The 27,264-nt window shown below is 35.0% G+C and overlaps 1 protein-coding gene across 4 annotated transcripts in view; it reads right to left on the bottom strand.

Moving 5' to 3' along the window:
• Positions 1 to 26,205, bottom strand: part of Lrrc28 (leucine rich repeat containing 28) — a 141,838-nt gene extending 115,633 nt beyond the window's left edge. For 3 of the 4 annotated variants that reach the window (XM_027921398.3, XM_027921389.3, XM_027921407.3), the window contains exons 1-3: positions 26,126 to 26,205; positions 22,252 to 22,479; positions 7,312 to 7,352 (exon numbers count right to left, since the gene is read on the bottom strand). In XM_027921398.3, the coding sequence (XP_027777199.1) occupies positions 7,312 to 7,352; positions 22,252 to 22,419 (209 nt within the window). In that variant the 5' untranslated portion in view covers positions 22,420 to 22,479; positions 26,126 to 26,205. The remainder of the gene's footprint in view (positions 1 to 7,311; positions 7,353 to 22,251; positions 22,480 to 26,125) is intronic. The other variant, XM_071608656.1, reaches the window with a different exon arrangement.
• Positions 26,206 to 27,264: the final 1,059 nt, after the last annotated feature.

The following is a 27,264-nucleotide window of genomic DNA, read 5'->3' as shown; positions in this document are numbered from 1 at the left end:
AAATTCATAAAACCCACGACCCAATCAAAAAGTATTAGATGTAACAAGAATTAGGAAAACATGACCCAAAAACAGAGGAAAAATAGTCAATACAAATAGGCCCAGTATGACAAATTAGAAAACAAGGACAGTAAAATAGCTATAATTACCATATTCATGTATTTAAATGAAAATATGACATAGTAAGAACTGTAAGATATAAAGAAGAAATAAATAGAACTTCAAGAGATTAAAAATATAATAAAGTAAAAACATCACTGGGCGGATTAACTGAAAAGAAAATATAACTGACCCTGATACCAGAAAAATTCGATTTGTTCCAGTACACAGAAAGACAAAAATAAAAAAACACTCACAGTCTTAGTGAGAATGGAATATATTAAAAAGTTAACAAATATGTAATAGTCCCATAAATGGAGCAAAAAAATGGGTTTAGAACTAAATGTCTAAAAAATTGATGTGAAAAATTGATGAAAACTATGAAGATACAAACTCAAAAATCACAATGAACCTAAAGGATAAGGAAAATAAAAACCACAAAATACATCAAAATTAAATGCCTGGAAAGCTAGTATAAAAAAAATAAAAACATTTCAAAATAGCCCAAGGGAGAAGGGAGACACATTAAACTCAAAGGAACAAATACAAGAACAGTAGATATCTCCTCAGAAACTTTGCAAGCCAGAGGATAATGGAATAGAAGGTTTACAAAGGTTAGTAGAGTTAGCACAGAAGTGCTAAAATAAACAAAACAGTAACCTGGCAACTAAGAAGTCTAATCCTAAAAGACACATCATTTAAAAAAAATATAGAAGATGAATATACAACAAAAGAATGTAAGACTTTTACAGGGAAAGGGAAAAATCATTAAGACTTAGAGATAGATGAAGAATTCTTACATTGACCACAAAAGCAAAAACTGATAAACTGGATGGACTTCATCAAAATGTAAAATATTTACTACACAAAAGAAAATAAAAGAAGATGTAAAGACAAGCTATATACTGGAAGAAAATATCTGTAAACAAAATACCAAAAAAAAAAAAACCTTAATTTTTAGACTATAGAGAGAACTTTTCAAACTCAAGAATAAAAAATAAAATTAAAGCAACCAAAGCAGATACTTCACCAAAGATACCAATGTTGAATAAATATATGAAAAGATGTCAATATCATTGGCCAATAGAGAAATACAAATGAAAACCACAATGTGATAAATCACACATCTACTGAAATTACTTAAAATGAAAAATAGTAATAATACCCAAAGATGGTGAAATGTGCAGACAATGGAACAATCTTACATTGTTAGGGGAAATGTAAAATGGCACAGCTAAGCTGGAAAATTTTGGGGCAATTCTTGTAATACTAAAAACTGAGCAAAAGTGGCAGAGAAAAAAAAAACCTCCAAAAATTATCTTTTCCATAAAACCAATGAGAATACTCGCAAAATGTTTTAGAAGTTATATATATAGGGATGTGGAAATGAACCCAAGACTTGTGGTAATATAGAGCTAACATGTACGTAAGGGGGAAAAATGACAAGAATGTCTATAAGAATAGTGGGCCATGAGCTTTGTAGTGTTTTCACTAACAATATTCCTTTCTCCCATTCTCCAGCTCTGCAGAAACCTGGAAAACCAAGAGTTCACAACTAAATTGAATAGTAGTACCCTGGGCTAGAACCAAATTGGAGCCCTTTTAAAGTCTCATTCCCTGGAAACTGTCATTATTCAACTTGTCTTAGGGTTCCCCAGAAGACTCTACTTATAAAGCTGTCTATTTATCTTACAAGGAACTAGCCTTGAACAAAATCCCTACCTCAAGTGTTGTAAATTGAAATAAATGACAGATGATTATTTAACTTTACAGATGCCTGAGGCAGTAAGTACCAGATGAAACAAACAACAGACATACCAAAACCCTTAAAAAGAAAAGCTGTCCAGAGGAGCTTTTAAAAGCCTGGCTATTCCTGGGAATCTAGAAAATCACAGGCATACGTGGAGTTGTACACAGGCCATAGCTCTACAAATGCTCAGGTAGGAACTGTAGAGGTCTTACTCTTTCACCTCAGCTGAATTGGAAGTGAAGGCAACAAGTGAAGGCTAAGGCAGAGCTATCAACTGCAGACAACTGAAAGGTGAATGCATGTCACAACAAAGTCCCTCAGTAAAGACTAGTGGACTTAAGAGATTCAATGAGTTAAGGAGTCTCTGCCTAATCATTAGCTGACCACTAATGGTCTTAGAATAGGTCTTCTTAGAATAGGCCTAGAGTAATTTCAAATTAGTTGTCAGTTAGTGATTAGAAAGAGGCCACTAAAATTACTGACCAAATATTTAAAAGGGTGGGGGGATAAAAGGAGAGAACTCTTGCCAACTCATTCTATGAGGCCAATAACACAGTGATACCAAATCCAGGCAAAGATATCATTAAAAAAAAAAAAAGAAGACTACAGAGGAATATATTCCTTATAAAGACAGCTTCAGAATTCCACAACAAAATACTAACAAACCAAATCCAGAACGCATAAAAGGGATTATACTCCAAGACCAAATGGGATTTACCCCAACAATATAAGGTTGGTTCAATGCACAAGTATTGATCAATATAATATGCCATATTAGGAGAATAAAGAATATAAACTACATGATCATCTCAATAGATGAGGGAGAAAGAAAAAAGCAAACTACAAAATCAAACATCCTTTTAAGTTAAAAAAAATAATAAGAAGGGAACTTTCTCAACTTTAGAATACCTATGAAAAACAGTTAATATTACACTTAATGGGAACAAAACAAAACAACAAAAAAAAAAAAACATGAAAGATTTTCTCTGAGATCAAAGTACCTGCTCTCCTCATTTCTTTTCAACATTCTAAGTTCTAGCCAGGGCAATTAATCAATAAAATAAAAAGGCATATACAGATTAGAAAGGAAGAAGCAAAGGTACCTTTATTGGCAAAAAAACCCCATGATCTTTGTAAACAAAAATCCTAAAAAACAGACACACACACACACACACACACACAATTAGAATTAATAAATTAGTTCAACAAGGTTGCAGAACATAAGATTAACATACAAAATTCTGTTGTACGTTTTTATATACCAGGCAATGAACAATTCTAAATTGTAATTAAAAAGAAAATTCCATTTACAACAGCATCACAAAGAATACATACATGGAATACCTGATAATCAGTTTCTTTCAGGGTAATGAAAATGTTCTGGAATTACACAATAGTAATGGTTGCACAACCTCGTGAATACAAATCACTGAAGTCATATACTTTAAAAGGGTGAACTGTATCTCAATAAAAAGAAATGAAATATGCAATTACCACACGACTCAGCAATTGCAATCTTATCCATTTAACCCAGAGAAATAAAAACTTATTTACAAAACAGCAAGTACACAAATGTTCACAGCAGCTTTATTCACAATAGCCTCAAACTGCAAAAATGTCTTTCAATGGGTGAAGATATCATATTCATATCATGAAATATAACTCAGCAATAAAAAGGAATAAATTGTTAACATATGTAGCAACTTGGATGAATCCCTTATGCTGAATGAAAAAAAAAAGTTAATCCCCAAAGATTATATACTGTCTAATTCCATTTATATAACATTCTTAAAATGAAAAAATCATAGGGAGATAGAGAATAGATTAAATGTCTGCCAGGGTAGGGTTTTTTGGGGGGTGGGGGGATGTTTGATTCTAAAAGTATAGCTCAAGTGATCCTAACATTGATAAAAGTATTCTCTACCTTGACTATCAGAATGATTACACAAGTATATACTGATAAAGGTGGTAAAAATAAACATCAAGAAAACTCCACATAATTAAATATACACTCACAAATGAGTACATGAAAAACTGATGGAACAGAATAAAGTAGTGGATTGTACCAATGTCAATTTCCTGATAGTGATCTTGTACTACAGTAAGGCAATAAGACAATAACATAGGGGAAAAGTGGAAGAGTACAGAATGTTTCTGTATTATTTCTTACAACTACACGTGAACCTACCATCATCTTAAATTAAAAAAAGAAAAAAGGAAATAAAGACTTTTTTCAAGCAAGCCAAATCAGAGAGAATAATATAGGAGTAAGTACATGACTTTTTCACTTTAATTTCCTTAAACTGATCATTTAAATTAAAAATTATAATAATGTGTTTTGCCAGTTATCAGTTTACTATCTCTCAAGTCCTGATTTAACTTCTTTGCTGTCTTTTTTGATCCTGGCGCTGAATTTGTCAACACTTCTCCTTTGCCAATTAGACTAATGTCAGGCTTTCTCAAAAGAGGAGGCTAAAGTGACTCCACAAGTCAAGCAAGAAGTCACCCCCATTCTAGCTCCCCTCCCATTTTTAATTTAGGACAAAAGCCAGATCCAAGTGGTGCTCCCCTCCCCTCTTAGACAACCTCAAGTCACATATTCAAATTATGCTCTCTCCACCTAAAAGCCATTTTTGCAGCAGTTCTGGTGCAGCCTCAGGCCACTGCCACTCTGGGGCTCCTTCTGTAGTAGCTCTGCCACACTCTCTGCCAGCCTGCTACTACAGACCAGTTCCAGACTGCCAACATCTTCCTGCAACAGTGAGCCATTATAACAGACCAGCTCTGGTTTAAGCCATCTGCTGAGTCTCTTCCCCAACAGCAGGCTATATGTTCTTGAGGCAGCCCTGCCATCTATAAAGAGCTCTTAATTCTTAACCTGGGGGTTGCTGCTCTCCTAACAGTCTTTATTACTTCTGTCTACCCCTCAGCCCAGAGGCAGTAGCTGCTTATTTGTATTAAATCCAGTCTCCACAGAGTCTTCCTTAACTTTCTTTAGTACTTAATAACATTTTGCTACTTTAAAATATCTTTATATTGATTTTCCTTATTTAAATTAGGGGTGTGGTTTCTGTCTCCTAACTGGACCTTGACTGACACATACACGCACACACAAATACACACACACATACAATAGCACAAAGAATGGGAAGGATGATCTGGAAGTACTAATGTAAACATCCATATATTACATGTTCATGTAAAGTGGTAATGATATCACATGAAGACAGATTATGTTAGGAAATAGATGTATATCATAAACTTTACAACAATGAAATGAGGTAGAGTTAATGGGCCAATATTGGTACTAAGATGGAATCCTAAACACTAGAATAATTAAAACAAAGGAAAGAAAGGAGGGGAAAAATAACAAAAGACAGTTGGAACAAATAGTAAATAAGATGGCAGACTTAAAACTTAATCAAATCAACAATCACATTAAATGTAAAAGGTCTAAACATGGCATAAAAAGGCCTGGATTATCGAACTGTGCAAAAATGAAAGAACCAACTAAAGTTGATTTTAAAAACTCCACTTTAATTATTAAGAAACAGGTTAAAATAAAAGAATGTGAGTTTCAACTCCAGTATAGCAAAATAAGTTCCCACTGGACTGATATTCTGTCAGGTAATAACTAAAACACCAAGGATAACACACACACACACACACACACACACCACAATCCTAAGGCACTGTATAGTAAACAAAAACAAGCCAATTCTAGAGGAAAATCAAAACTTAAATGCTAGAATAGTACTGGGAGAGTTTAAGTTCTTTCTTTTCTTTCTCCCCATCCCTATTTTTTTAAAGAGCATTTAGTCTAGGGAGGGTATAGTTATCATGCAAAATGGCTAAAGGCATATCGAGAAACTGCTGGAAACCAAGGGAAAAAAAAGAAAATCTTGAAAGCAGCCAGAAAAAAAAATTTAAAAAGACATTATATGTGTGTGTGTGTGTGTGTGTGTGTAGAGAGAAGGATTAGAATACTACTGTCATCTCACAAGAATCTAAAAAACAGTCAAAATACTTTTAAAGAACTCAAAGAAAAGTACTGTTGAGCTAAAATTTGACAGTCATTGTATATATAATAGCTTGAGATATAATGTTCCAATCTTCCTATTCATGATTGTTCCACCTTATTGTGTGTAAAATCCACGAGGATTTTTCTTTAAAGTCTGAAAAAGTCTTTAACAAATTTCCACAGTCATTACAAGTAAAATTCTTTGCTAGGAATTAATAGTTGGTAGGCAGCTCAAAGATAGCCTAAGTTGATCTCTACTAGCTGGCATTCACGTCCTATGCAACAGCCTCCACTCAATTGTGGGGCAGACCCAGTAACTCACTTCTCCTGGACAACATAAGAAGAGTAATGAGATGTCACATCCAAGATTAGTTAGAGATTATTACTTCCGTCTTCCATTCTCTCTCTTGCCCTTTTGCTTGCCTGCTCTAATGGAAACTAGTTGCAAGGCTGTGAACTATGGAGAGGACAAGTGGTAAGGAACTGAGATCTTCCTCTGACCAATCAACAGTCAGGAAGAAACTGAGTCCTTCAGTCCAGTAGTCTCCAAGGAATTGAATCCTGGCAACAACCTCCAGAGTGAAAGCAGAAGAGGATCCTTCTTCAGATGAGAACACAGCCCTGGCCAACAATTTTGACTGAAGCCTTGTGGGAGGAGACCTTAAAGCAAATGCATCCAGCTATGCTTAGGCTCAGATTTTAGAGTTCAGAAAATACAAGATAATAAATGTTTATTCTTTGAAGGCACTATTTGTGGAGATAATTTGTTAAGCAGCAATAGATAATACAGGTAGATACTGGCTTAACACAATACACTACCAAAAATCATACCAAATAAAGAAGAGAACAAGAAAAGGAAATGCAAACCCTCTTACATCAAGTAAGAAGATAGTTAGAAAGAAAAATAAATAGAAGATCTAATTTTATCTTCCTTAATATAATAAGTTAGCTGATACTTAAAGTTGATGCATTAAAAAACAAAGGTGTAAACATGTTATTCAGCATTATGGAGTTAACCATCAAAAGAACTAAAACTAATGAAGTGTGGGAAAGAGACCTTCAATGTCTATTTTAAACATTTCATACCATCCAATGCTTATATCAATTACCACATATAGTAGTAGTAATAATAGATTTTTCCAATTACATGGGCTATCCAGAAGGATTCTGTTCCAATATATTGTATCCAGAAAAAGAAAAATGTATCATTCATCACCTTCACTTCCTGAGGTAAGATATTTAAAACACAACTTTAAATTGTAAAAAACAATTCAAAATACTATTTGGCCTAGCAGAACCACAGGTTTACCTATAGGAGCATCATGATAATGATATTAAAAAAATAACAAATTAATACATTAAAATGATATATCCTCTTAACTCAAATGACTTAAAATTATTTCCATTTGTGTTTTTAAAAAATTTGAGTAAACAGACTCACAGTTCCACAAGGTTTGGAAGCTTCTGAGCAAGGTTTTCTGGCTGAAAATTAAAAACTTAGAATTAAATTTTATTTTTGAAAAATGCATAAACATTTGTAATTAAACACAAAGTACCAACTTGTTGAGGGGTGTAAACTTGGAGAAAATTTGAAAAATAATAAATCAGCAGGTCTGGGTTTCATGCTTACATACACCATAATACAATTTATAAACTTGAACACTTAAAATCAATGTCCTTTAGAGAAATCAGAACCTCACATTCCATGGTCATGGAAGAAACAAAAATGTGCTTAAGAGACACAGACAGAAGGAAGAACACCATGTGATAGCAGCCAGAAACTGGAATGATGCAGCTTAAGCCAGGAGCCAAAGATGGCAGTCTGCCCCCGAGGCTGGGAGAAAGGCATGGAATAGATTCTCCCTCAGAGTCCCGTCCACAAAACAAGTGTTACCTCTAGTTATCATGCCTTTGTCATGGCAGCCTGGGAAAGTACTGTACCAGTCAAACTCCCAAGTCATGCCCCCAAAGAAAAAGAAAGAAGAATTTCCAGGGTACCCAGGTACTAAGACCAAACAAGCCTCAGAATGAACAGAGGGAAGCTCACGTAGTCCAACAGAATGTTAAGACCTGACCATAGGTCCTGAGATCAGAGAGGAGGTGAGGTGTGGTGTGGCAGGGAGAGGAAAGTGGCCATCAGGAGAAGTGCCTTTCCCTGGCAAGAATCCTAGAACAATGCCACTCAAAGGTTAAGAGCAGGCTTCTCTCTGCTGGAAGCTGTGGGTAAGGGGGAAAGCTGCAAGCTAGCCTCCACAAAGAGGTACGAGTCAGTGAGAGAGCGCACCAGACACACACGGTTCAAATCTGTATGCACACGGAGATCTAAGATACAAATTGTTAAGATTGAAGAGCACACAAAGTCAAGAAAAAAAATTTTTTTTCATTCTACATTCAAACATAACTGTAGCTATCAATGACAAAGAATCAGGAATGTCCTTTTAGAAGAAATTAGATCTGACTTGAATTCTGAAAGATAAATGAAAATTATAACAGACTGATAAAAAGTGGAGAGGAGTGTAGTTCTAGGTACCCTTCTAAGCATAGGAGGTAACAGGAAAAAGGGGTCTTCAGAGAAGGTTCATTTAGGAAATTACAGATATAATCTTTTCTGTTGTAACTCCATGATAGCAGTCCTAAAGAAATAAAATTTTTTCAAAAATCCTAGTACAAATCAATTATGTCAGTAGAAAACCTGGTCCCCACTTGTAAGGGGGACTAGAAAGCTTTACATTTGTAATTACAAAATAATTTTTCATACAGAAACTTAGTAACAGTGATTATCATCAGGAAAAGGACTAGTATTGCTATTCTCTATCTACTTATTTCAATTTTTAACAATAAACAGAAAAATTTAAAAGATTAAATTAAGCAGGAAAGTTAAAAAAACTAAAATTAAATTTTAATGTGCATGTACAATATAAACTGTTAACTATTTGCCTAATTAATCATACTGTGCACAATTTGAGATCTAAACACTCAACAGGTCAAATCCCATTAGTTTACAGTATTTTAGTCATTGGATATGAAGATGCATAATGGTTTTGCAGAGAATGGCAAGGAATGGATTATTAAGGGCTAGTATTTTATACTAAGAACAACTTTCTTAATCCTAAATACCATGGAAATGCACTGATTTATTTTAGACAAAGCAATGATACTGTTCATTTTGTAATGGCATACAGATGTATTTAAATATTTACCAATAGTATCCCAATGTACTTACATACTTCCTTGCCCTTTTCTGATAAGAAAATCTCACTTAATACGAATGGTCCTATGAAGTATTTATGGGGCATCCACTCTTGACAGAAACACTTTAGTTTTAAAATGATGTAAGCTGTGGGGCTGGGGTTGTGGCTCAGTGGTAGAGCACTTGCCTAGCATGTGTGAAGAACTGGGTTCGATTCTCAGCACATAAATAAATAAAATAAAGGCCCATTGACAACTAAAAAATATTTTAAAAAATAAAATGATGTAAGCTGTGATTCTTTTTCCTCCCATGTTTTGATATTAACACATGTAATAAAGTCCTTCAAAACATCTTTCCTCAGATGTTATGAATTTGTCCAAAATCCCTGGAACGTTTCTTTTAATATTTGTATTTCTTCTAGTAAAAAAAAATATATACGTTTATTTATGGGCATCCATACAAAGTATCCTAGGAAAACTAGAGAAATATTGGTGGGAGTAGCTAAATATAACTACTCATATAAAAAGAAAGACTTGGGCACAAAAGAAATGCTGTTAGACCCTCACCTAGTTTCATCTGCTACAATACAATATCAATATTGTATCTGGCTAACACACCACTCCCAATCATTCTTTCTGGATGCCTATTTGGTTTCATCGGATAGCATTCTGATATGTCCAAAATAAACTCATTAGGAGTTATAGGTGTGTATATACAATTAAGGACTGAAATAATGCTTCTGAAATAACGATGCCAGCAGAGCATCACTATGTCTTTAATAATAAGCACACTGTATTTTTATTTAAAAATAAGCACAGTGACCTTGAGAAAACTGCAGTTCATTAGAATACTGCCTCTTAAACATACAATAAATAAATAAATCATTTATGAATAAATGTTTAAAAAGCCTGGCAAATGAGCAGCCCATGGCCCAGGCTGTGGTTGACACCTACTGGTGTTCTAAAATATCAGTATATTATTTTTATGTGGTGCTGAGGATCAAATCCAGTGCCTCACATGTGCTAAGCAAGCACTCTATCACTAAGCCATAATCCCAGCCCTTATTGTCTACCTTCAAATATGCTTTTCTTTTAAAGTAATGTAGTTCAAAAATACATGGGAAATTCCATATACTTTTTAATTTTTATACTTCCATAGTTTAGGTACAATGAGTAAGAGATTTTACCACCGTAAGTTCATGTCACAATGTTTGTTGCTGTGCAGGTGACTGAAACCTAATGTTAGGTTATGATTGGCACACAAGCTAGTGCCTCCTTATTCACAAGGTTTATAAGCTATTTGTACACGTTTTTAAATTTAAGATTCTGATAAAAGCAATAATTTTAAAGTATTCTCAAATCTGTTCTTACTATTTTTTCCTTCTTTTTTCACAACTTTGACATAGAACTAAGTTTTAACAAATAACCTGCACTCAAATTCCTGGAGCATAAATATCTTTTACAAAACTACTTGAGGGCTGAGGTAGAGTGTTTGCCTAGCATGAGTGAGGCACTGGGTTCGATCCTCAGCACTACATAACAATAAAATATATTGTGTCCACCTATAACTAAAAAATAAATGTTAAAGAAAATTGTTTTTCTAAATTAAGCCAAAGATTCTTTTCATTAAATCCCACTAACATTATCACTTAATAAAACAGTTTGTCTTTATAAATAATGCAAAAGTAAACTTTAGCAAGCAGTTAAAATTTACCTCAAATTTTGAATCAATGCTTAACCATATACTTTCAAACTCCCCTTAACTGGGAATGCTTTTGAAATTTTGTATCTTGGAACAAATACTTGCTATACTATGCAAACAACAACATATTTCATGATGTTCTCAGGTAGGCACTGAGCACCACATACTTCCTGTTCCTCTCTTTAGGAAACCTGGTAGGACTGTACTTCTCTCTTCAAATTGGTAACAGTTAAGTGACTTGCTTTGGTCAGTGAAATTAAGTTCAAGTGAAAGCTTTAAAGAGTTTGAGTGTAAAAGACCTTACCACTGTGATTTCAGATGGCAGAAGCTTTGCCAGGCTTCATCCCCACAGAAGGATACCACAAACCAGAGACAGCAGTGAAGCAGAGACAGCAAACTGAGACAGTATTGAAGTAAGCAAGAAATAATTGTGCTGTAATAAGCCACTAGGGCTCCAGGTTCAGCAAAACCTGCTCCATCCTGACCTGTAACAGCACATTTCAAAGAAGTCACAAAATAAATGTAATTTGGTTCTTGTAGCATTCAAAAAAAGTAGAATCAAGTAGAATGAATTTGATTGCCTAACTCACACTATGCATATACAATAATTAACTCAAAATGGATTAAAAATCTAAATTTAAGAGCTAAAATCATAACTCATAGAAGAAAACATAGGAATAAATCCCTTTGACCTTGGATCTGGAAATGAATTCATAGATATTACACCAAAACCATGAGCAACAATAGGAAAAACAGGTAAACTGGACTTCATAAAAAATTAAAAACTTTTATATGTTAAAAGACATTACAAGAAGTTAGAAAACAACCAGTAGCAGGGCTGGCGGTAGAGCTTAGTAGTAAAGCACTTGTCTACCATGTGTGAGGCCATGGATTCAATACCCACCACTGTTTTAAAAAAGAAAGAAAAGAAAAGAAAAGCTATAGAATGGGAGAAAACATTTTAAAATCATATGTCTGGTAAGGGTTCAGCATCCAGAATACAAAATAAATTCTTATAACTCAATAACAAAACAAAACACAACTCAAAAGAAAAAAAAATGGGCAAAGGAGGACTGGGGTTGTGGCTCAGTGGGGCCCTAGGTTTAATCCTCGGCACCACATAAAAATAAATAAATAAATATATATATATATATATATATTTTTTTTTTTTTAATGGGCAAAGGATATAAACAGACATTTCTACAAAGAAGATATCTCCTATAGCTTGGATCTTAAATGTTCCCCAAAGGTCCACAGGTTAATAGCTTGGTGCCACTGAAGGTGGTGGAAAGTTTAAGAGGTGGGGCCTAATGGGAGGTCTTAAGGGCACTGAGGATACAAGCAGGGATTATGGAAACCTGGTCACCTCCTTGCTCTCTTTGGCTTTCCACTCATGAGGGGAATTTTGTTCTACCATGTACTCCCCACCACTGCTTTTGGTACAAAAGGAATAGGTCTGCTCAATCATGAATTTGAATCTTTAAAACCATGGGCAAAATAAACCTTTTCCCTGTGTAATTTGATTATCTCAGGTATTTGTTATAATGATGGAAAGCTGAAAACACAACATAAAAATGGCCAACAAGCATATAAAATGACGCTCAGTATATATAAAGTAGGTACTGCTTTATACCTACTAGATTAGCTATAACAAAAAAATGGAAAATATCAAGTGTTGGCAAGGATGTAAAGAAATCAGAACCCTTATACATTGCTGGTGGTAATGTAAAATGACTCAGCCATTATAGGAAATAGTTTTGCAGTTCCTCAAAAGGTTTAATGCATAATTACATGACTCCACAATTCTGCTCCTACATAAATACCTAAAAGAATTGAAAACAGGTCCTCAAACATATATACTCATGTTCATAGTGGCACGATTTACAATAGCCAAAAGATGGAAACAATTTAAATGTCCACCAATGAATGAATGGATAAACAAATGGTGGCATATCCATACAATGGAATCTTACTGAGCCATAAAACATGAATGAACTGTACTGACATATGGTATGACTTGGCCGAATCTGGAAAACATTTTCAGAGTGAAAGAAACCAGATACAAAGGGTCACATGTTATATGATCCCATGTAATATGAACTATCCAGAATAGGTCACTCCCTATCGAGATAGAACAAATTGGTGGTTATTAGGACTGAAGTGGGTATTAGGGAAAGAAGGGGAAAGTAGAGAAACTAATTAATGAGTAAATGTTTTATTTTGAAGTGATGGAAATGCTTGGAAATAGACAAAGGTGGTAGCACAACCTGTGAATGTACTAAATGCTACTGAATGGTTCACTTAAGATGATTAATTTTGTTATACCAATTTCACCTCAGTAAAATTATTTCTAATTAAAAGCAAGGTAATGAAGTTTTGGTAAAGGAAAAAAAAACAAAACACCTCATTCAAGATACTCTTAATGAGCTTTCTAGTTGGGTCAATAGTTGGATGCCATTGCTTCTGAGCCAGTACACCACACAAGTTAAATACCCTGTATCTACATAAAAGCAACTGTGATAGGCTTCTTTTCCTGCCAGCAACATTTGCCCATTCCTCCTTCAGTAATTCTCTTTATTTCTATGTATGTAACAGAGCAGTCTATCAACAAAAGAGCCAGAAACCCTAGGAGGCTAATGTAAGCAGAGAGAATTGGCACAACCTTTCTTCTGCAGTAGCATAAAAGTCCTAGCTACCATTTGCTCCCCAAAGTCCTTTGCCATTTATGCCTTTATCTCTTGGCTCATTCCCCAATAATTACTCATTTTCCCTTTCTTTATTTCTCCATCATGATAGAAATATTCTCTATTTATGCTTTCCAAAAATGGTAGCTACTAACCACAAGTGGCTATCAAGCACTTATAATGTAGTGACGTGACTGAGAAACTGAATTTTTATTATTACTTCCCACTAACTTAATAATTACTCAAATCTGGTCAGTAACATATTAAAGAGTACAGATTTTTACCTTTATACTCACTACCAATTTTTCACTTAAACTCAGTTTTTAAAATGCAAAATTAAAAAAGGATAACTATTAAATTGTATGAATAATAAATTTTTATATATCATTTTCTTAGAAATAAATGAAGACTTTGAGATACTGTTTAACATTTATACAGACTTAAACTGGTATCCTGAGAAATGTAAATTAACCTAGCAATGGAGCTCAATGGTACAGCACTTGCTTAGCATTTTTTTTGTGTGTGTGTGTATGTGTGTGTGTGTGTGTGTGTGTTGCTACAGGGGTTTGAACCTGAGGGCACTCTGCCAGTGAGCTACATTTTGAGAAAGGGTCTTACTAGGTTGCTGAGGTTGGCCTTAAATTTGCAATCCTCCTGCCTCAGCTTTCTGAGTTGTTGAGATTATGGGCATGGACTACTGTATTTAGTCACACTTGCCTAGCACATGAAAGGCCCCGGGTTCACTCTCTATACCTGAAATAAAAAGCAAAGAGGATGAACAAATAAATGTAATTAAAAACTTTAAAAAATAAAACAAAAACTTTTAAGTATCTTTAAATCTGCAAATATTTTAATGCCAAAAAATGGAAAACAAACTTCAAGTCTAATAATTTTTAACTTTGCAAAAATTTATGAAATCTATGCTCAAATTAAAAAAAAATTAGTAGTAGATGAACTTAACTTTATTTATTTATTTTTATGTGGTGCTGAGGATCGAATCCAGTGCCTCACATGTTCTAGGCAAGCGTCCTTCCACTGAGTGGCAACCCCCATACTCTATACTCAATTTGTAAAGCATTGCATATTCAGTACATTTACAAAAATGAAGGTGTATTAATTTGATAAAAATTTAGTTGCCACAAAAATTTCTCAAAAGAAAAAAACAAGTATTAAAAATTGCTAATATTAGCCTTTGAATATTTCCTTAAAAGTAAAAGTTATATACACAAATACATCATAAACAAAAGTTGAAGGTTAGAGAATCACTTGCCCTTATTTAGCTATTTTTAATTTAAAAAAAATAGTTAACACACTTGATTTTATAACTGGAACTTTCAAAACAACAGAAAAATACATAAAAAGCTGGGCACAATGGCACACACCCGTAATCCCAGTGGCTCAGGAGGCTGAGACAAGAGGATCCTGAGTTCAAAGCCAGCTCCGGCAACAGTGAGGCACTAGCAACTCAGTGAGACCCAATTTCTAAATAAAATACAAAACAGGGCTGGGATGTGGCTCAGTGGTCAATCCTGAGTTCAATTCCCAGTTCCCAAAAAAAAAAAACAAAAACCCCACAAAAAGAATAGTAAACACTTATTTGCATAAAGTGAGATCAACTACCTTAAATTACATTTAGCCTGAATAATTTTATAAGCTTATGACAATTGTTTGTTTGTTTGTTTGGGGGAGGGGGATGTGTCTAAGCTCAACATCTGATATTTTGAGCTCCTTACTTATATAAAAATAGTATTTGTTGACTGATTTAATAGGCCTAATATTTAAAAACTGGGTTTCACTTTTAGTGTATAGGTAACATGTTACAGTATAGTGAATACTTAAAAATGAATTTAAGGGGCTGGGGATGTGGCTCAAGAGGTAGCATGCTCGCCTGGCATGCGCAGGGCGCTGGGTTCGATCTTCGACACCACATAAAAATAAAAATAAAGATGTTGTGTCCACCGAAAACTAAGAAATAAATACTAAAAATTCTCTCTCTAAAAAAATAAAAATAAAAATAAGTGAATTTAAAGTTGTGGGCATACACACAGAGTCATGAATTTTGAGTTTTGCATGCAATTAGCACGCTTCAGGTACATAAACAAATGGTCTGGTGGTATAAGGGACTACCTTGCCACCTCCTTATAAGTCCTCCCTCCTAACTCCAGATAAGAAACTATAAATCACAGAGTAAGTTAAGCCAGTTTCCCTATATTTTACCTAAGAAAGCATAGAATGATACAAGATATAAAATATTTCCATTAACTTAGACTTTTACTTACAAATTCTAGAGGTAAACTTCACAGAGGAAATTTCCCTTACCATTTAATATCTCATTGCTGCACAGGGGAGAAACATGGTTAAATTATAGCTGCATAGTGCTAGACTAGGAATAGGTCAACAACAATTACCTACAGAATTAAAATAAAAACCAGACTCATGGGATCACAAACGAAGATAAATTACTTTTGTTCTAAATAGATGACCCATCTATTAATCTCTTCTAAGTTTAGTTTCCTCAAAATATTCAAATATTGATAAAGCTCCTTCTAGCTTTAAAATTTATGAATCAAAGATAGAATTGTTATAGGTCAGATGTGCATTTTCCAGAAAAAAAAAAGTGTTTTTCAATCATGACATGTAAGAGGTTTAGCTACAACTTTTTAACTATTCACAAGAAACCACTGTCAATTAGTGATGAATAAAAACTTATAAATCTGAAAATTCAAAGGGAAAAGAAGATTTGGTAACAAAACTTCATTTTCAGACACATGTGTATTATCAAGACAGAACACTTTTGTAATGACTGCTTCCCAGAACTATACCACGTTACACAAACACTGAAACAAAGAAACCACGAAAATTCACTATTTGACATACTTACCTATTTCTACATATTTAATGTAAAAAAAAAAGATACTTTTATATACAGCTAGCTCAAGAACAGAGTAATCATGGTGATTATGTGCCCTAGCAAAACTGTTTTCTCCTCAAGCTAAGCTGTTTCAATGCTTATGTGATCCAGACTCCTAATTTGAATATCCAAAATCCTAAACACTTCAAAACCCAAAATGCTTGAAGCACAGACATGACATCACAGATGTGAAATTCCATGCCTGAATTCATGTGACAGGTTGTGGTCAACATGCAGGCACGCTAAAAATATTGCATAAAATTACCATTGAGCTACATGTATAAGATGTATATGAAACATAAATAAATGTTTTTGTCTACCCTTGGGTGCCATTCCCCAAAAAAACATCTCAATATGTATATGAAAATATTCCAAAATCCAAAAATTAAAAATCTGAAAATTATTCCAATTCCAAGCATTTTGGATAAGACAGTGAACCTGTATTACCAAATTTAACAGAGAAAGAGAATGTAAGTTATGTGACTTCCCTAACCATTCTCACCCTCAACATAGCCACCAGCCTCAAAGACATCATTTATGTCAAAGTAGCATAAATGTAAGCCATCACCATTAGACCACTTAGACCCTTTGATTAACAAAATATGACAGCTGCATAAAATTTTTGTGGTACTATATTCCTAACATCTTACTTTAATGACTAATTATAAAAACAAGTATTTCTAGAAAAGACTATAAATCAAACATCATAATAGGGCCTTTCCCTTTAACTATAAAATATAAATAAGGCCCTGCTTCTTTCAACCCTTACTCCTACCTTCACACCCTTCACTTGTTCAGAGCTATAATCACTACTCAGTTTAATGTAACCCTTTTTTAATGCCTTACATATATTCACAAGATAGGGATTAAATAATACTTGTTTAAAACAGGATCTGGCATTCAAGTGATGGCACTCAAGACTCAAGCGATGTTAGCTGCTACCATATTTCAAACAATCCAATTCTGATGAACATTTAGATTAAAACAATTCTTCATATACAGTGCTGTGATGAACGTTCTTGTTCACAGATGGGTTTGGGTTTTTTTTTGGGGGGGGTGAGTAAATTCTCGCAAGTAAAAATGCTGATTCAAACACATACTCATGTAATATTTTACTAACAATGTTTTACCAATCAACACAAATATCAAGTCAATTTTCACTCTAACAGTGTTTGACCATCATTGGTCTCCAAGATTGGGTATTAATATAATCTTTAACACTAGGTATTAATGTTTTTACTTTTTGGCAATCCAATGGCTAAAAATGATCACTGATTTATCAGTTTTCTAATAGAAGTTGAATGTCTATTTATGTGGGTTTTTTAACCCTTTATTTATTTATTTTTATGTGGTGCTGAGGATCAAACCAAGTGCACCCCACATGCTAGACAAGTACTCTACCACTGTGCTACAACCCCAGGCCCCTTTTCTGTGTGTGTGTGTGTGTGTGTGTTTTTTTTTTTTTTTTACTGCCTATATTCTTTTATCATATGCCTGTCCCTAATTAGATGTGGAGAATAAAGAAACATTTTCTCTTGGGCCAACAAGAAAGAAAAAACATCTGTGACATCTGTGCCTCAACCCCCAACCCAATTCAGGAAAATGATTGACAGACCTCTTCCTCCCTTCAATCTCACTAGAATATAACTTTTAAGTTAAATTCTCTTGTTGCATAGAATAATTGCTTAATTAGAGAATCCAGCTGCTCTTGTTATTTATCCCTAAGTCTGAACTTCCCTCTTTCATTAAAACTAAGATAACTTTTTGGTCCATTAATATGTACAAATGAAACTAGAAACTATATTTCAAATATTGTCCTCCCTCTTAAAAAGACCCTAGCTACTGATCTTGGCTCTATCTCGGCCCCCTCCACCTTGTATACCAGACCTGGTCACCATCAACAGATCATCATCACTCTCCATGATTAAAGTGTTCATAAGCAACCACAATATTCCAATCCCCAGCTGGCTCACTCAATCATGCAGAACATCTTTAACATCAATGGGTCCTTTGGCTTCTCTCCATCCTCACCACTCCTTCCTTACTTTGCCTCCCAAACACTTCAGATTTCACATCCTACCATTTAAATACTCTCTTGCCAATATCCTAAACCTCTTAGTTTCTCTGTACTTGTATTGCATCCACCCAGCAAAAATCTAAACCTGTATGAAATATAGAAATCCACCTTACTCACACCTCAAACAACTGACTAAAGCAAGAGAACACCCCCTATACAAGCAGATGGTTTGGTTCTACCATCAGCCATTTCACCAAATGCTTGCTAAACAAAGTGCAACAAAACTATTACTTTTCTCTAGCTAACTGCCATGTAGATTCTTCAAAACAGTAATTTAAAATTTCACTCTCCACAAATCATGATCTTGAAAATTCCATGAGAGTAAGAATTTGTTCCATAATTTATCTATTGTCAGTGCCTTAAAAAGTGCTGGGTATACAAGAAGTACTCAATAAATCTATGTTAAATGAATGAATAATGCTGTACCTCCTAAGCTCCTGTTAAAGTCACTTTTTAGTGTCATGAAAACGAAATATATGTTTAAAATCTTCTAACAATCCTGCTACAAAGAACTAAATTATGTGTCCTACAAATGTTAGGCAGTAGGCCAGACACTGGGGATGCAGAACTCAAGACATTGTTCCTGTCCTTGAAGGCTCTCAGTCTAGAACTCTTGTAGTCTTTATGTAATTCTACTTTATATTCAGTTATTCATTCCATAAATGTGTGAATACTTGTATGACAAACATAAATCCTATGTTACTCTTACTTATAACTATCTCAAATATGAGGGACTCAATAATTCTCAAACTGCATTTAAAATAAGGCAAATATTAGAAATTAAAATTATGTTTCCTACACTACCTCTTATTTACCTATCTATTACATAACTGATTTCCATATAAACCAACTCATATTGTGTTTAAAATAAAGTCTTAAGATTTCTTAACCATACAAATAAGTGATAATATTAAATGCTTTAAAATATTATTAAATGTGAAATGTGTCTCTTTTGACCCAACAATCCTTCAAGACTATCCTAAATTTAGGTATGCACATATGTACAAGGGTAAATGTATCTCTACTAGTCTAGAGGTTACTGGAATAATGAAGTGAAAAATAGAAATTTGCAGAGAAATACATGTAGTAATATTCTATTTTTATTAATAAAAGGGAAAAATATAGAGAAATACAGAGTATATAGTTAAATAAACACAAGTGAGTAGGGTGGAAGATGCCATGGCCTGAATGTCTATGCCTAGTCCAAAGTTTTTGCTGAAATCTTTATCCCCAAGGTGTTGATGTTATAAGGGGCCTTTGGGAGATGATTAGGTCATGAGAGCAGAGAGCCCTCAATAATGAGCTCAGTGCTCTTATAAAAGAGGCCCAAGAGAGACCTCCTTGCTCCTCCCACCAGGCGAGGACTCAGCAAGAAGGCACCATCTATGGAGTCTTATTCCTGGACTTTCAGCCTCCAGATCTTTGAATAATAAATTTTTCTTATTTATAAGTCACACTGTCTATTCCTCTATGTGGTTTGACATAAGGGAAGATATCACTTCTGTGATTAAAAAATGAAAAAGTTCATTGCTTTAAGTGTACAAAAAGGCTTTTTCCTGTGTTTTAGTTCTAAATATGGGCACTTGACAAGTTCTGAACATCTGACATATATGGTCATCCTAAAAATATGAGCCACTGTGCTAGATCAAGCACCTTGAAGGGCAGAGGAAGAAGGGCAGCAGTTGTATATTGTTGCCTACTTCTCTTCCCACCAAGTGGCTTCACTTGAGAAGCGGAGGAGAACAGAACAGAAGGAGAATGTTGAGGAAGAGCTATTTAACACAATGAGACAATTTTAACATGAAACAATAAAACAACATGAAAATGGAAATGAATGACAGGTTCCTAGGCCTGTTAAAAATAAATAATAAAAGACCAATTAAGCCAAAATGTGTTTGAGATACTATATATGTTCAATAATGCCCTCTCCTTTTGGACATGGTACAATTGTAAGTCAAATTCCACAAAGTCTCCCATAGGACCTGTTTTCTCTTAAGACCAACAAACAGCCTAAAAACCCTGATTCGCTAGGTTTGAGCACTCTGGGTCAAGTATTATTTCATCTGTTCTCAAAGACTGCACAGTAAACTGTATTAAATATAGGGAATGGGATGGTTTGGGATCACTGCTATGATTCCCACCCTCCCCTGATATAGCACTTTATACTTTAAAAAGGTCTTTGATACACATGAATCACATGTTTAAATTACTAAGAGGAAGTAATTAAAGTATATCACCTTGCATTATAAGCATGCAACAATTTAACCTTTGATGATTAAAAAGGTAGCAGAACATGAATTTGAAAATGTATGCTATGAGGCATTATGCAGATATACTTTAATTGTACTGTAGATACTTGATATTTTCCTAAATAGGAAATTGCAGATGAGAAACTGTCAGACCAAAAGTTTACTTTAAATTTTATAAGCAAAGGTTAATTTATTTGAAGAAAGTCTACTCCATTGGACTATAACTGACAGGGAAGACGTAATCCACTCATGAACTATTTTTTTGTACATAAGTAACAAACATGGGAAAATCTGGGTTATCATCCTTGAAAAATTATTTCTTACACTAGTTCTTCCTCAAAGGGCTAAAAACTTCTAGGTAAATATGGTTTCATATTATGCAATGATGATTTTGCAAAAATGATTCATGTAACTATATATAGACTTTCCAAGTTTAAACACCGAAACATCTAATTTTAAAAATCTAACGAGACATTCAACATATGTACCAATATGTGCCAAACACTAAAAATAAAATATACATATCCATTTACTTCCAGGTACAAAGATAAATTTTATAGTGCTCTCTACCTACTGTAGGTATTTTGCACAGATTAAATGAAATTTTTCTAGGAACACATGCCATTTATGTGAAAGCAATACCAAGTATTTTTTAGATATTTACAAAAGCCCATTTTGTAGAAAGGAATTTTTAAAGGGTCAATTCATGAAAGAAACAATAATATGTCATAAATCATCTAAAATGAGTAACAATGAGAATTCAAATAAAAAACTCAAGTTAGGGTAAGTAAGTAAAGACTCTAGTTGATAGCCAGAAAAGTACATATAAAGTAAATTCATTTAAAATGGAGATCAAATTTATAATGCAATGGAAATAAAAGCCTGATTAGGACATTGTCTTGAAATTTTTTAAAATACTTTCTTGTATGAAATAGAATTTATAACAAAAATTATATTCTTATTATTAGAACATAAAGTGTGAATCAAATGTTGCTTATGTGGCAAAATTTTTTCCAACAAATTATATGATAATCCAATTCAAAATCATTTTGATTTTCATATGGCCATTATAAAGGAAGGTTTTTTTGGTTTTTGTTTTTAACACTTGAAGCTTCATTAATCTTTCTAAATGTTTCACTTAATGTTTTCATCTTCAAATCATTCCCTTTTTAATGCCTATAACTCAATTATCCTCTTTGGTCTTTCTCTTGTTTCCTTTTTAAATTGTCTGCTATGCACTCAATATCTAAAACTCACAGGAAACTGAACATACAAAGAAAACAAAAGTCAGGATAGATGTACATGCTAACTGAAGTGAGGTTTTGGAGTGGGCACTAACTTTCAAAATGGTATTTTAGTGAATATTTTGCTTTCCTACACAACTCCTCCTGCAACCTCACAATTGCAGTGACTTGGATAATAATTTCACAGCTAACAATAACCCCTCATTTGTGTATTACCTGCAAGAGGGGATATTCATCCTGATCTGAATATCTTAGGATATACAAAATATGTCCCTGTCAGGGCCACATTTGTAAATGATATTTTTAATGCAATATAATACTATACCAAGGTGGTAAGGGAGTTCCTTTTCATATAGAGTCTCTCCAAGTACTGCAGTCCTTCATCTTTCAGTAACTCCAATGGAAAATGGTGCAGATTCCTATAATTTAAGAACAAATTCTTGTGCTTTTCAAGCCTTGCCACAGTGATCGTCTTACAAAGTTCGGATGCCATGATTGATCATATCCCATCAGGCACAATGCAACACTACATGTTGTCCAAATTGGTCAATTTCTATAAAGAGAACAAAAAAGTTTAATCATTATAAGACTCTTACTAAGACTGGAGGTATAAATCTGTGGTACAGTGCTTGCCTAGTATGTGTTCCAGGACCTGAGTTCCATCCCCAGCATCATCAACAAAAAAGACTTTTTTATAAGCATCACCATATAAACCTGTTCACTTACAAAGCTACATGTGTACAGACATTAACAAGATGAATTATACATTCTATCCTATATTTTCTTTTGTAACAACTGAAATTTAGGAGATTAAAATGAAAAATTAAAATAATAAAATACTCTGATTAAACAACACTTACTATTTATCAGAAATGGTCCTAATGAAAAAAACATTTTTTGGACTTGCGGTAGGAATACTTGTCTAAGAGAACATAGATCAGTTTAACCTCATATTCATCTTGAACTATCTCATTTTGAATTTATTTTAAGATATGTCAAAATATTAGCACATATGTTAATAGATCATTAACCATTGTTTTCTTTACTTCCAGTATCTGAATGTTTTCCTGTATCCTAACTTTCCTTTCTTTTATCTCTTTATTCTGGTTTTGTTTTGGATTGTGTTTGTTTTTGCTTTGCAGATTATCTGAAGTAGCAAAGAAACACGTTCAGGGTTACAAAGTTTTATTAATTTTATTTATTTATTGTTTGCAGTCCAGCCTCAAGCATGTTAGGCAAGCATTATATCATTAAGCAACACCTCTAGTGCCCAGTTTTATTACTTTACATCTTTTCAATGAAAGAAGCAACACTGCAAAAGGACACAGTAGCACTGTATTATTCTATTATAATCTTTCTGGGCCTCAGTTGACTAATATATTAATGTGTTGCTTTAAAGGCCCCCTGGACAAATTATTTTAAATTTTCTTCTGGTTACAAAATTGACAAGGACAGGAAGAAAAGTAACATTTGACATCATATCCACTGGCTGAAACAAACTTTACCATCACTGAATACAAGATGAAACAAATTGAGGGCTTCCAGAATTTGTCCAAGGGAACAGTTTACAAGGGATGAAGATCAGGTTCAGTGAATTTCAAAACTTGGGCTCTTTACACTGATCTATAAGGTTCCTCAAGATACAAAGGAAATGCTTAAACAATTATAAAGAAGCTGAGTTTTGTTCAAAGATTCTACTCTGTTTTTCTGGTACCTTTCCCAAACTACCTACTAGAAAACAAACAAAAAACCACCTTTCACTTTTCACCAGGAATTAATGCCAAAGCTGTCAATAAGCAGAGTTTTGTAAGTTTCATATTATTTTCTATCATTCCCAAAATTTAATTCCTAGCTAATAGGACAACCCTTGCCAGAGCAAAGAATATGAAATTCTCAATAACATTCCCAATGCAATATAATAATCCAATATTTCCCCATATTTGTTCCACCTACTCACTTACCTACTTTATGAGATATTATGTGATTTTGTGCAAGACCCTCAATCTTAAGATATCTCAATTCTCTATAAAGCCAGGGGAACTAGATAACAATATCAAAGACTGTGGAAAATGAAGCTTTCTAGGTAACTATTCCCTGAAGTAAACTGAAAACATTTAAGATATCTCACAAGCATCTCAACTTAATACAGTCACAGAGAGTTTTAGATTTTCACCACCAGCCTGAACCTCCCAAGTCTTTTCCCTCTTAGTAAATGGGGAGAAAGCATAATTCTATCCATGCAGCAGCCCAGACCAGAAAGCTGGCATTATAAATGAGTCCATCCTCCTATTCCCCCACATCTCTGCACTATCATAAGGCTGATGGTTTCCATTTCTAAAATATATTTCAAATCCATCTACATCTCTCCATCTGCCAGAATCATAGACACTGTCATATCCTCATTGAGTCAACTCTTATTACTGGTCTGAGTCCACTTCAATCATTTCCAACACATTAATCATAGCAGTGAGACTTTGAAGACGCAAACCCAACTGCTTCTCATTCTCTCTCAAGCACACATCTTACTAAATAAACCCTTCAGAAGTTTCTTACTTAGAAAATCACCCTCTTACCAGGTCTTCAGGGCTATTCGACATTGGGCCCAACACACTTCTCTAGCCTCATTTGCGGCACTCTCCCTGGCTTCCCAAATTCCTGGAACTACCAAATTCCTGAGAGTTCTTGTTGTTCTGCTATCCTCTAAGTCTGGAAAGCACTTCCCCATCAACCTCCAAGTTTCAACATAAAAACCAATTCCCTATTTCAAGTTAAAGTATTCCCCTGGTATTCTTTTCAAGCAACCCAGCTGTTTTTCTTTATTGGATTCTGTGCAATTTGTAATCTATATATTTACTGGTGCACCTGTTTACTCTTAATCTACCAAGAGCCTGTAAAACCCAGAGGGCAGAGATTTTGCTGCTTCTTCATGCCTGCACAACTAGCACAGTATCTAAAAGCAAGGTTTCAAACAGTTAATGAACAGATGAAATTAGAATATTTGGAATAATACTGGAAGGCTGATTTTTCATCTACCCACCTCAAAACCATTTACAGATTGTATAAACTTGCTGCATGCCATAAGGATCTCTAATCCTCACAACCATGTATTGCAACATTGCTTAGCCCATTTTCTAGATGAGAACAGAGTTTCTCAGAAAGTAACCTGCCAGAATTTCAACGCAGGTGGCCTAACTGCAAACTGCAAAGCCTGTGTACCATCATACAAGGCATCCTTTCATGCACTTCAGTGTAACTAGTGCTTCTTCTATCATTTATGTGGTATGCAAAACTTACATAAATGAAGTCCTTGCTTCATAAAGCAAAATATATCCACACTCACTGATAGAAAATTCAATAAGAGAATTAACCAGATGGTTTTCCTTCTGAATGCTCTGGCTGGAATTGGTTACCTCAAAACCATCATTACCTCCTGATAAAATGCATTTTATTTTGCATCGAAGATAGACTGGCAGATAGTCTATACAAATGCAATCTGAAAGCTGTCAACAGTGCTCATGGTTTTCCAATATGCATTCATTGGCAACAGAGCCTATAACAGCATAATTTTCTTTCTATTTTACTTCACTATCTCTTGCCTATAGTTAAAGAAAATGGTATATTTAGTATTAACTATATACAGCTGCACCTCCACCTGAGTTTTGACAGATGAGCACCAATTTTATTATTAAACAAACAAACAAACAAAAACCCTCCCATTTTAAGAAAATCCCACACATTTTAAGCAGGAAAGGAGTCCCTTAGGCTGACTTCGCCATACCTATTCTACACGGTAGAATACCCATTCCGATATCCTAGCACTGGAGATTAGGGAATTATAAACTGTATATCAAGCATTTATAGAAGATTATTTTCTTAGTACTAAGAAATGCTAACATTAGTCTCATGCAAAACACATGCTGTTTTGCCCCAATTAAGCACTAAGATCGTTACAGTTAGGCAGCAGCTAGCATAGTGGCAGGGGTTTCACAGACCGGTGTTAGGCGAACTGTCCGATCCCCCGGCTGCGGACTGCGAGGAGGACCCAGCAGCCTCGGTGACCCAAGGCCCGGGGCAGTCCACAGTCCCACTCGCTGCAGCCAGGCGTTTTTGCCGGGTCAGGTATGGGGCGTCCCCATCGGGGACTCGGCCAAGGGACCTTGACACTTGAACCTCCGGACAGGGTGGACAGCTGCACTCACCTCGGCGCCGGCACAGCCAGCGCTCCCGAGCGCGGGCGGAGCTGGACAGCAAGCCTAGGGACGGCGGATGGGGCGGGGCGGGGAGGGGCTGGGCGGGATGGCCAGCGCCGGCGGGCCCCGGGGGCGGGGCGGAACCCGCACTACTGGGAGTTGGGGAAGAGGGAGCCGAGGAAAGGAGGACAGGACCTCGCGATAATTCGTCTCAGTTCTCGCGTTTTCACGATAGGTGAAACGATAGGCTCGTTTTCCAAGCGATGTTCCTATTGGCGGAGAGCACTGCTTCCTTCCCCTTGGTCCCGCCAGGGGCTCTACTTTTGCTTCCGGCTCCCGCGTGGGGATGGAAGAGAGCGACTCTTTGTTTAGTTATCTTGAAAGAGTAATTTAGCCAGCGCCAACGTCAGGAACCGCTGGTCGTTGACCTGTTCTTTTGTTTGTACATTCATTCAGGCGCTCGGACTGGTTATTCAATCCATAGGTTGAGGGATGACAAAACCCGCGACGTGGAGCGCTTGTTGTGTACCTTGGGGCATTCTAAGAGCCGTGCACAGATTATCTCATTTAAGTCTAAACAGTAATCCCATGACACAGGTACTGTTATTATACCAGTCTAATGGGTTTAAAACTGAGACTGATAGATTTATATCATGCAGGGTTCGTCAGTGAACAGTGAGCCCAAGCCCTGGGTTAAAGAGCTCACAGATAGGTTCCAAAGATGAGAAAGTAGTCTGCACTTCACTCAAGGTCTATTTTGAGAAACAGTTGCCAAAAAGCATAGTAACAATTTAGACATTATGACAGTTACTAGCATGGCTAAGTAGGATGTCAAAAAATATTTCTTAAAGAGAAAAATTCATGTCAACGAAGACATCAAAAGAAGAGGGCTTTGGGAGTTTTTGTTGTTTGTCTTTCAATACGTGCATTGTTCGGGAACATTAAAAACTTGTGTTTAAAAATATTGTGTTCATAACTATAGCACCTTTCCTTCTTAAAAAAAAATCTTCTAGAACTTATTCTTTGTCCTTTGTAAAGCTGGGTCTGTTAACTTGCTAAAGGCTTATTGTCAACGTTAAATTTTATAGTGAATTAGTTTTATGTTGGCTAATTACTTTTAGAGATGAATTATCTAGAAAGCAGAGTTA

The sequence above is a fragment of the Marmota flaviventris genome, chromosome 2, assembly GCF_047511675.1.
Source record: "Marmota flaviventris isolate mMarFla1 chromosome 2, mMarFla1.hap1, whole genome shotgun sequence".
NCBI classification, from domain to species: Eukaryota; Metazoa; Chordata; class Mammalia; order Rodentia; family Sciuridae; genus Marmota; species Marmota flaviventris.
Note: the sequence above shows the minus strand (reverse complement) of the source record. Positions and strands in the feature narration are given on the sequence as shown.